This window comes from Poecilia formosa, unplaced genomic scaffold, assembly GCF_000485575.1.
Source record: "Poecilia formosa unplaced genomic scaffold, Poecilia_formosa-5.1.2 Scaffold220, whole genome shotgun sequence".
Classification (NCBI taxonomy): domain Eukaryota; kingdom Metazoa; phylum Chordata; class Actinopteri; order Cyprinodontiformes; family Poeciliidae; genus Poecilia; species Poecilia formosa.
The window spans coordinates 238887-251186 of NW_006800159.1; the positions used below are offsets into that span (position 1 = coordinate 238887).

General features: G+C 38.4%; 2 protein-coding genes across 7 annotated transcripts in view; both read right to left on the reverse strand.

Annotated features, from left to right (window-relative positions):
* Nucleotides 1–7400, reverse strand: part of LOC103149221 (thyroid hormone receptor alpha) — a 78895-nt gene extending 71495 nt beyond the window's left edge. For all 5 annotated transcript variants that reach the window (XR_001664259.1, XR_001664258.1, XR_001664256.1 and 2 more), the window contains exon 1: nucleotides 6953–7400. The gene's annotated coding sequence lies outside the window, so the exon portion shown is untranslated. The remainder of the gene's footprint in view (nucleotides 1–6952) is intronic.
* A 2739-nt stretch (nucleotides 7401–10139) lies between these two features.
* Nucleotides 10140–12300, reverse strand: part of nsfa (N-ethylmaleimide-sensitive factor a) — a 36709-nt gene continuing 34548 nt past the window's right edge. For both annotated transcript variants that reach the window (XM_007568274.2, XM_016679778.1), the window contains one exon: nucleotides 10140–11219. In XM_007568274.2, the coding sequence (XP_007568336.1) occupies nucleotides 11204–11219 (16 nt within the window). In that variant the 3' untranslated portion in view covers nucleotides 10140–11203. The remainder of the gene's footprint in view (nucleotides 11220–12300) is intronic.

Sequence of the window (12300 nt, forward strand, 5' to 3'; positions counted from 1 at the left end):
GTGTGTGTGTGTGTGTGTGTGTGTGTGTGTGTGTGTGTGTGTGTGTGTGTATCTACTGTACATTTTGGCAGGATCAGTCCTCCATAACCTGGAAGGCTGTTGCATAATGACCAGCCACTCAGCCCAGATAACAAGAGACAGGAGAACAGAAAGTTGGCCAGATTGTCCAGGGACATAAAAACAGATGCATAACCATCAGATAAGAAAATGAAGGATAGACAGAAAAAAAAGATAAAAGTTTTAGAAGGGCGAGCAATGAAGATTAAAAGTAGGTGGGTATTTTGTGTTTACAGATAAGACAAAAACCTGTTTATGGCTGTAAAGCGATTAGATGTTTTAAACACTTAACTGTGTGCTGCCAACCACAGTAGACTTTCTGCTTTCTGTTATTTTATTATTATTATTATTATTATTATTATTATTATTATTATTATTGCAAATGCAAAACCTCAGTGGAGGAACAAAAGGTGATCAAGAAGGTGAAGTTTAAATTATAGGCGGCTGAATCACAAGTCTAAGTCTTTGGATTTTTTCATACCTTATTTGTAAAATCATCTTTTTTAATTCTTAGTTGTAATTAAAGATGCAATCTTTGGGGGCTAAATAATCTACAATATGAAGTTGAAACCGGATATTTATGTACATTTAAAAAAGCCACAAATGTTTTCATCTTATTGTCATTAATTAAATCTGGTAAAATCATAGATTTCCTTAAAGTTTGGTTCAATTTCCTTTTAAATTGTGGAACTTGGGTCAGACGAGCTTCTCACAATAATTTGGTTTTATGATTGTGGCTAAGAAGACCTATTTTTGCCTGAACTCACTAATGTCACTTCCATATTTCCACATAACTTTCTTCCCTCATGATTCCATTCAGGTAGGTGCACCAGTCCCTCCTGCAGCAAAACTCCCACAAAGCCCGCTGCTTCCACACCGTACTTTGTTCCTGAGCTTCAAGCCTTCAAACTTACTAAGGAATGTTGGGCTCACTTAAAAAAATAATAGTAAATTTCCATTTCAGATTAAAGTTAAAATACAAAGAACAAGAAAATAAGATTTCAAGTACATTTTGATGTTGAAGAAAAAAAAAGTTGAAATTCCATTTTGTGACTGAATTCCAAACATTGAGACTGAAGGTGATATATCATGAAGGATACTGACATTTTACTCATCTTTTCAACACTTTTCTCGTCATATTGACACTTTTGTTGATCTACGGTTTCTAGATTTGTGACTTCTTGTTTTTAAATCTTAAAACTGGTGAGCAACAAAAATTGACTTTTTTTCCCTCCAAGTGCCCCTGATACTTTGTCATGCAAAGCAGTGAATAAGTGTGAAGTTTTTTTGTTTTTTTTTGTAATAGAAATATCTGCACCACTTGTATTCAGGTCTCTTTGTTCTGATTATTCATGAAGACCAATCAATATCACCTTCCTTTAACTACACATTTATGTCCTACTTGGAGTCCTGTAGTCAGATATTGCGTGTAGCAGGGCCAGTTTCTTTTCAGCACGCTACATAATCAAGGAAAGCTAGAAGATTGCACTTCTATCAGGTTCTGATTAAAAGGAACGATTGTTTAAGAGTTAATTTGTCTCACCAAAGCTCTGGGGTTGTTATGAACAATGTATACTTTAAGTAACAGATAACAGTAACAAATGTGTAGACAGTGTTTGACAGATTGGGACAAAATTTACTGCAGGTTCTGCTGCACACTCTCCTGAACTGAAACCAAACTTTGATGGCTCACAGGAGGAAGAGAGAGAAGCTGCCAATGAGCTTCTGCAGGAGCTGAAGTAGCCGTGATGTCAGCAGCAGTAACACACATCTGTCAGACAGCGAATTGCTCAGGCTTCCAGGAGTGAGTGAGACTGAAAAAGCTGCTCAAGAGTCCAACTTGGTTTTATACTTTACAGCAGTCTAATCTTTATAACATCAGATTGAATTTCCTTCTTGATAAATAAACTGGATTTATTTATCAACCCTTCAATGTTTAAAACATTGAAGCGTCGACGAGGGTCAGCATAAAGGCTGGACAGGCAGTTTTTATAAAGTAATCATAAGTCTTTTTCTATACTTTCTCCCTTTACAACTGAAAACTTCAATATGTTTTTGAAGGTTTCTGTCATATAAAACCCCAATGACGTATATAGGAGTTTGTGGCTGTAACAAGAAAAAATGTAAACAATTTCAAAAGACATGAATGTAATATAAGTCAATGTTATAAGAGAATATAAGTTGTTTAAAAAAACAACTTACAGTGGTCTATTTTTATATTGGTCTACTATTTTAAAAAAATTATAATAAAAAAAGTTATTTATTTGAAAACAATGTGGATAACTAATTTATTGTTATTTTTCATGTTAGTATTCTTATACATATGCCTGTCATGATAACACATTTTGCTGGACGATAAATTGTCCCAGTGTTATTTTGAGACTGTTTAACTATGACGTCTCTGTAAACAAAGCTGGACCAAAACACCAGACTGGAGAGCAGCTTTGGTAGAAAGAAAGAGAGAAAAGAAAAAAAAATAATAAATCATGCAAATTAATGCAGGCATATTATTGATGTGTTACTTATTTTAATTATCAAATCAACAACTGATTTATTATTTATTGCAACAAGCCTACTCATAAAATTACTACTTCATTCACCCAAGTCAATAGGCCAATAGTAATAGAATATAAGTCACTCTATAGACTGGCTGGTGTTTCTAATACAGACAGCTCTAACCCAACCAGGTCTGCACCTTATCGTTGCATCTATTTTCATCTTCACGACTTTTCGCCTCGGTGGCGGCGTGTTTATTTTAGCTCTCAGGCTTGTGTAATCACACTCCGTTTGTCTGGCACACAGAAGGAAACACTGATAAATAAAGCAGTTTGTGAAGGAGACAAAGAGACTGAACAGCACAGCTACTACTACTGCTGCTGAAGCAGAGCAGCTCTGTTACAACGCAGCTCGATAGTATCTGGAACCGTAACCAGGCCATTACACAGCAACGGCTAATTTAACTAGCTAGACGGGATGCTGCTGAATTGAAAAAATAAAATAAAAATACGTCTATCAGCCTTCTGTGGCGTTTGCTAACGCTACAAACGAAATGAGGACAATTCATCAGATCAGTGAGTCTGTCTGCATGTGGATGAGGGAAGCAGACAGTGGGACCCGGGGGCCTCGACGCTCTGCGCTCTGCTTATGTAACATCACACACATATAGAAACATGCAGAGGCAGAGGGAGAGGGCAGCTTTTAGCCTCAGGGGAAAAGAGGGAGGGGGAGGACATGAGAGGTCATGTGTAGCTGCTGGCAGCTCGCAGGTTGGTCTACGTGAGACAGCGTCACATGGACGCTACGTTTCCACGTGCGTACATCCGTTATTGATTCATTCACGGCTCACTTTTAAATATGTTTCTGGTTAGTTCTGCATGGTAGAAACAATTATCTGCACCGTTTGGAACTTTTGCTCAGACAATATAATAAACACTGCTGCAGAATACCAAGTTATAATACCAAATCTAGGAGCTCTGAGATTTGGGGAAAAAAGATTGTTATCACAATAAATTAGGGATGGGCAATATGGGTTAGAAATAAAATCTATGATTTTTTTTTCATACCAGATCTAATTTTAATCAAATTTTTCTCACTTTCTTATATAAAAACAAAAATAAAAATGACAGGAAATATTGTCACAAATATTTTTATTTCATTCATCCATTCTGAGAGTTGTACAACGGAGTATTAGTGCCGGGCTATGAGAATTTTTGTCAAGCAATGAGGACAAAGTTGTAATATTAACAGAATAAAGATGTGATTTTACCATAAGAATGTCTTAAAATTAGAAAAAATGTAGTCTGGTGAGAAAAAAGCTTGGAAAAGTTTTTTTTAAGGTATTGTTGTATTACAGATGCTTTTTTTGTTTCTTTTCACCATTAAAGACTGTCCTCACTTCCTTCTGTGAGTTTTAACATTTCAGACTAAATTCATACATCACTATGAGAGTCCATCCAACTGCAGGCATATTATTGATGTGTTACAGTGATTGTCCTAATATTTTTCCTAACATTGTGTTGGATATGCGAGTCAGCTCCCTGAGGTGTGCCGCTTTCAGGAGCTGTCCGGTGCTGAAGTGGACGTCAGTGGAGCACGTAAAGTCACACTGAAAGTTTGCTTAAAGAAGTTTGAAATAGTTTAGAAAGTGATTTTTTTTTTCTTTTTCTGTGTGACTTAATTTAAAGGAGAATCAGCTGATGGTCTTATTCACTCCACAGCAGTTTGTTTAAAGTTTTCATGTTTTATAGCAGACCCTGGTGAACGAGGGTCTGCTCCCATAAAACAGCATCCAGACATCATGCATCAGTGAACCTATTCAAGACTAAAATAGCATCTCAATGGTAAACATTAAGAACATCACATAAAAAATACAGAGTTTCACTGATAGATCAGCATCAATTTTCTTAACTATGAAAGTGGTCCTTGTTCCAGCAACATCGCTGTCTTCCTGAGCCTGCTGGGAGACGTGCTGACGGATGAAATGTGGTGTGACAGCAGACCAGGCAAGATGCACGCTAACATCCTGCTAATGCCCTGCTAACAGCCTCCTACAGACAGCTCCAACACACCAAGATCCAGGTATTGTGTCGACATTGTGTGTACAATGTGTGTGCAGAGTGAAACAGGAACTTTTATGGATTCCAGCTCAACAGTCACTATTAAAACTACACAACCCAATACGAGTTACATTCCTTTAAAGCTCCACAGCCTGAATATAAGCAAGTGTAAAACTACATCAGCGAAACCTGCAGGCACAATATCTGTTGTATCTAAGCAAAGGCATCAGGTTTTTTTACAGTTAATGCTTCTTTGTCACACTTAAATGTTTCAGAAGAAACAAAACTTCACATTTCATAGCTCCAATCTTCATCATCCAGGTCCTTAAGAGCAAAACAGGCCCAGATCATTACTCTACCACCACTCTATTCTCATAAATTATGTATACAGCTCAGAATCAAAAATGAAGTTTCCAAAAAAAAAAAGCGATCAAAAACAATGTGATTTAACAATGTGAGTTTGTGTCGTAGACATCCATCAGACCATTTTCTTACACAAGGGTGTGAGAAAAAGGATGGAGAGGTGCTGGTGCCTCTCCAGCTAATGTTCCGGGTGAGAAGCAGGGTCACCCTGGACAGGTTGCCAGTCTGTCACAGGTCAACACAGAGACAGACAGAACAAACAACCATGTGCACACACATTCACACCTAGGGACAACTTAGACAGACCAACCTGACAGTCATGTTTTTGGACTGTGGGAGGAAACCAGAGTACCCAGAGAAAACCCACGGATGCACAGGGAGAACATGCAAACTCCACGCTGAAAGACTGGGGCTGGGAATTGAACCCAGAACCTTCTTGCTGCAAGGCAACCACTCTACCAACTGCGCCACTGTGCAGCCCTGTGTTGTAGACATGGAATTTTATTGTGATATTTGTGGTGCTATTGTGATAATGATACAGATTGTGATTAAAAATATTTTTTAACTAATAAATAGTCTTTTAGGACAGTGATGCATGGCACAGCATTCACAGTGCCGCAAGCACAAATATTGTTCTCGAAAAACAATCTAATCTGAAATGTACGACTGCATTTTAGGGGCATGATAGACAGAAAAGAAAAGGGGAGGAGTAAATTTCCGTTAAATATCTCTGATTAAAATTTATGTCAGTCCTCAATGTACAATGGCTTCGATAAGCTATTGTAGAAATAAGCTTCTTCCTTCTTCAAAACTTCTTACTTTAAAAAAAGAACGATTTATATCATTAAGCTGAACACAATCATGACATTTAATCATATCTTCTAATTAGCTAATACATATGTTTGTTGATGCCCTTATTTAACAAAATGTAGAGAAAATAGCAAACATTTTTATAGGAACAAATTCTTACAACTAGCATAGCATGCCGTTTGGTTGTTGATATCACTGTGGTCAGGGACCACAACCACCCACAGATACCTGAAAGTCACAATTACTTGAGCTCTCAAAACACATAGAACTGCCTATTTCAATAGTTCAAATGCCAAATATGCACTAATATGTGATAGAAACTGTCTTGACAAGACAGTTTCTTCTATTTGGTAGATTAACTTCTACCACATAGAAGTTAATAATTTACAATCCTCCTTATCTCTGCTCTTAGGAGTAAAGCTAATTAATGACTAGTGATAATGAATGGCACTCCTCGATTGGTTGCTTTGCAAACGCCAGCTAATAGCGCATCTGTTAATGTTGCAACTAAATATTTCCAGCTTCTCAAACTGCATTCTTACAGACTGGGCGGAATCCATAATTAGGAAATTTAATAAAATGGAGTTATGTTCTACAGACAAGTTTCTTTGTCGTTATTAAATGTGCTATTCTCAATCTTTCAAGTATAAAAGATAATAAAATATCCCAAGGTAAAATATTTTTTAATATTAACCACCCAGGCAGCAGTGAGGTGGTCAGCAAACTAATAGAGGTGGATATCCCGCCCCCTCTCTTCCCCCCTTGGTATCGCCGCGGCTCTGAAACAGAAACGTTCCCTATTGAGTCTCCAGTAGCTTTTCAAGAGCAACCAGTTGGATGTGTTGGAGCTGAACTACGTGAGCTCTTGCTACATAGACGAAAGCCCACGAGTGCGAACAGAACACCCAGAAACATCCGCATTCCTCCCGGTCTATATGCTGGCACCGTGCCCCTAACGTCACTGCCCTGACCCATTAATGGAGAATGTAGGTTAGCAAGTTTGTGGCTCCGGCTGTCAGGTAATGCAGCATAATGACAGACACAAAAGTCTCGACAGAGGTTAAAGTGAACGTTGACGTTTCGTAGAAAGCCGGCATAGTCCGCGTTAATCTGCGGGCAGAAGTACAGTGAGCAGGCCGGGGGGTTGACGTGAAGACACCACTCACCTTGCACCGCCGTGACTGACTGCGAGGCGCCTCTGTCTCTTTCTCCGGGTCACTTTGTAGCGCTGTAGTCCACTCCGGATAGAAAAGCACCTCCAGCAGAGTCGACATAAAACATGTCACCGGGAGCGGCAAATTAAAGAAAAGAGAAACAAATGAACGCTACAGTGTAATTCCGGTCAGCTTCAGCCGGTTCGCCTGAAGCTCCTGGGGGAGACTGCTTCCTCTTTCAACGCGCTGTCAAGAGCGAAAACAGGCGACAGCAGCGACCTGCCACCCCGGGACTGCCAGAATTTCACGGTCACGGTGTACGTGGGGGAGGAAACTCCACGGTGTTGTTGACTAGTTCGCCGCGCTCGGGTCCTGTCCCGTGTCTGTACAGCGCTAGTGAATGCGGGTCAGCTGGAAGCGGGGATGATGCCTGACTAGGCTCTGCAGCACCCTCTACTGGCAAGACAGGAACACTGCCGCCATGGGGGTTACATAATAAACAGTCAAGCCAAACAAGCTCTTTTCATGACATTCAACTCTACAGTTAGTATGCTAATGACCTTCTGTGTTTAACGTCAAAAGTGACCACAGTGGATAAACTACCATTTATTCCACTGATTGGTTTGTTGGAAGGCGAACTAAAATATATTAAAACTATATCTGAATATAACTTTTGAATCAGAATCAGCTTTATTAGACAAGATTGTGTCTTGTTTAGACAAGCGATTTGCCTCCTGTTTCAAGCAATCACAGCGTATAGACATTAAGTGTCAATATATAAACTGTAGAGGAAATAAAATAAAGGATAAAATTAACAATGTGTAAAGAATAAAGGCGTGTTGTGTTAGTGCAAACATGATTATTTTGTTTCACTGCAGAACAGATAACTACTCAGGCTTTAAGCAATCTTTTCTGGGTTTTGGTATTGGTACTACTGCAGTCTCTATCCAGCTTAACATTTCACATTTCCATACTTTATTATACAAATCAAATAAGATTAACTTTGATATTCACTAAGTTCACTTATCACTATATAACATTTGACTTTCCTCAAGTAAGGTCTAAACTCCACTATTAAAAAATAAATACATTACCTTGTTCTTGTTTTATTATTTCCTGATTTTCTAATAAGGTTGCTATTCTACATTTTCTCTACTTTTCACTAATTTTGTTTTCACTATGAATTTTAGAAAATATTTGCTCTAACATTGTTGCATCTTCATTACTTACTGCTGTTGCTTCATTACCAATTAAAACATAACAACCAGACTATCTTCTTCCTCCATTAATTCATTCTCCTCCACAGAGTCCAGACCACATTCACTCAGCCGCTGCTGGCTGGAGTTTGGGTTGGGAGTATTTTTGGGTTTGGATCCTCTGCAGAGTTCATGAAACCCAACTAGATTTCCTCTCTTCTCTCTGATTGCTGATCAGGCTTCATGGTTCTGCTGTTCTGTTCTCCTTTATTTCTCTGGTTTAAATGTAGTTCTCAGTCTCTGTGTTCCAGGAACCATTAATGATCTCTGCTGATGTTTTCTTTTATTCTTATATGAAATATTTCTCCACCAGAAAATCTCATCTTCTCTGGGGTTCAATTATTTTTGCTTTAATATGTGTATTGATGTATTTGGATGTTCTGATTTTCTTCCACTGATCTGCAGAACAATCATTCTTCAGTTGATATTGAAGTGAAATGAACTCACTTCTATTGTTTTCATTGTGATCCTATGAAGAAACTGAAACTAACATCAACTTAGAAGTTATGCTGTTTTGAATTCTTTAGATCTAGATTAGAACAACAACTGGCTTTTGTTCTGCTTCTTTGACTTTATTCCAGAGACATTTGTATTTTTTTCCTCTTCATTATTACAATAAATTGTGAGCTTTGTCGTCTAAATTGCTGAAAACATTTCCTTCAGAGGGTCTCGTGATGCTAGAGAGGATCAGATAGACACCTGATGCTTACAGGGACAACAGGAGCAAAAATCTGAAATGAGTTACAGTGGATTATATGAAATAGCATTAATTTAAATCACACTCTTAAATGTGTGACTTGTAAAATCACCACGCTAAGTAATCTTCACTTCTCATAAAAATGCTATTTATATTAAATATGATTTAAAAGAAATTTGAGTTTGTAATTTAATTTCTTGAAATTGGGCCTCTGTCTCTTTAAGAACTCCTGCTCTTTCTGAAACTCTGCCTTCAGGAAGTTGTCATAACTACAATGTTCTTACCAGCACTTCACTGTGAAGTAGCTGCTATAATGACCTCAGCAGATTCTCAGTTCCAACAGGTGTTTGCTAATTGCTGCTGGCTAGTCTGAAGGAGCTGCTCTGTGAGGCGGAAACACAGAAACTCTGAAACTGTAGCTTCAAGAAAAAAACAGCATCTCAAAGGCGGAGCTAGCTCCACCCAGGTGGTTTTCAGAGCTGAATGGTTGCCATGGGAGATTAGAAGATTTATCATACATGCACAAAAGAATCAAAACAACACTGTAGGTACATGTTTTTTTTTTTTTTTACTTCTTTTTAATGAGGCAATAACATTATAACATGATGTAAAGCTCAAAAAAGTACATTTTGCATAATACTGCCCCTTTCATGAGGGGAGATTATTTTTCCAAATGAGATCAGGTTAGAAACCCTTTTTGTCCCCTAATTAATGAAACAATCAGTTTAAAACAGCATTTTGTATTTTCTCAGGTTATGTTAGTCTGTAAATTAAAAGCTGCTGTCAGTGTTGTGCTATTAGGCCAAGACAAAAGAACCCCCAGTTGAGCTACAAAAACGCTACAAAAACGTATTAATCTTTATAAAACTTGTCCCTTGTATGAAATTTGAATATTTAAGTGGATTTAAAATTGGGCGTGGCTAACTGCTCTACAGCGCCCCCTAACGTGAGGTAGGCCCACAGACAAGTTGTGCAAAGCTGAAATTTGGTACATCGGTATCACTCTGTAAAACAAGAAAAAAAGGTCTCTTGGAGTTATGCCTTAAACTCAACAGGAAGTCGGCCATTTTGGGTCAACGTGTTCATTTTTGGGCACTTTTCATACATGTTCAACTTTAAGAAACTCCTCGAGAGCTTTTCAGTGCGGCTTGCAGCTTGTCATGAGCGCTTGGAGAAGAACATTTGTCTATCATTTCATCCTGTTCATCAACAAAAGACGCCAGACACACAACACACCATCGCTCTGTTTTGCTGTGCATGTGCTTTTTATTGCAATAATACATCTGCACATTAACATTTATTTACACACATACACACACCGCCAATGGTCTGAACAGAACAGTAAGTTTAGATTTCTTTTTTCTTATTTGATCACTGAACACATGGCTTAAGCAACAAAAAATACAAAATGATAGCCAGCTGTCTTTTTTCGGGGGGTGTACACAGTTATTTCACACACACACACACACACACACACACACACACATACATAATTGCATTTGAATAAACCTTAATCAACCATTCATACCCACACTATGCACATGCAGCATGGGGTTCCCCACAACGAACGGAACATCACTGCGTACAGGCGGAGCGGCCAACGATCCGTTACGTGATTTTATTTCTACACTAAAATCAACTCAACCTCTCCACAGCAAGGAAGATCATACTGATATACTAGGAAATATCAATAATCTGTTCATATACTGTTTTTTCCTCTCTTTATATATATATATACTATTTACAGAACAATGTCATACTGTGTCTTTAAAGGGATTACATTTACACACGAAACAGCGTCTTTGTACAGCCACACCTAAATCACTAAAAGCCTCTCATGTGTTCACACCTCAGCAGCCAAACGGCCTCAGTACTAGAGTCAGTGTTTCGTTTTTCACGCCTCATGAGGACAAAAGACAATAACTACCGTCAGCGGGATGAGAAGGAGGCAACAAATACAACAGAGAGTAGAGCTAAAAGCGCCGCCTCCTCTTTTTTTTGTATTTTTTTTACGCACAATGCACAAAACAACACCTTTTTTATTTTCTCCACAATCATCTATTGCAAGTTCCTTTACAGAGAACAGTTTCACATTACAACTTCCAATAGTTGGCTGCAACATGTTGATATAAGTGCCGTTAGTGACGTCGGTGAGCGTGAGGGAAGGAGACACGGAGACGTTTTCTCGGTTGGACATGCGGAGGGGGAGAGGCGTTAGACCAGGGATCGGTTTTCTCCTGTCACGTTGGTTCATGTTTATGGTTTTGCAGAAAGGGAAAGTCTCCTCAGCTCCACTTGCTCCCTCTGCTCTTACAAGCTGCGATCACTACAGAAAGGAAGGAATTACAAAAAGAAGGCAAGGTTTGTTTTGTTCATTCTGAAAGTTCAGAGAAGCTCACTGACACCTTTGAGAAAAAATACAACAAAATATGTGCACAGATGAGATGTTGGGAGGAGAACGGAAAGACAAACAGCTCAAAATAAGAATAACTCAGTCATCAATATGCGTATCACAACATCGTTCTAAAAGGGGCAGCATTATGTGTTTTCCCGTCACATACTGCAGAAATGCACTGCTCAGCCAGAAACAACCAATCAGAGTCAGGAGGAGGGTCTTAGCGTTGTCAATCATCCTCCAGTACACCTCTGTTCTAACAGCTATTCCATAGGTAAGCAGAGCAAACAGGAAATGTTTATTTGGTGAAATATCCATAGCAGTGTGAAATATTATGGTCCATGAAGTTGACATATACTTAAAACAAAAACAATGGAATTTTATTTTGGTTGTTGATTTTTGTTGTTGTTGTAGAGATTCATTGCAAAGATACATTGTTATAATCGAGAAAAGATTGAACAAACTCAAGTTGCCTTTAAAGTGAAATGTATTTGTGTATTTATGAAAATGGCAGCATATAGCCAAAATTAAGTGATTCTAAGGCAACTTTGTCTTTTACAAAACAAATCAGCAGCACTTTATAAAGTGTAGTGTTAGCTAATGTTAGCATGCTGTAGCTAGAAACAAATGTCCAACTTAAATTATGCTAGCAAAGTGCTAATGATTCTCACATCAGCTGGTTTTCTCATTTCAGTTACTTTGTGATCGAAGTACGACTCACTCTGTTAGCAAAAGACCCAAAATCTAATCGCTACTCTAACTAGCCAACTACAGAATCTACTAGCTCTAGATCTAGCTGTTGGTCTTACCAGGAAAGAGTGACTGACAGCTTAAATTCGGATTTGATCGCCTTCATTCAACCTGGTGATTGCAAAATAAAGTCACTGAGGTTAGTTAGTGTTCAGTCTAAATCACTGCCTGTTGGATTTGTTATGGAGCAATAAGTTCTCCTTTAGGGTTCAACTGAATGCAAACTAAGAAAATTGAAAGAAGAGACATGTCAAAGAAGGGG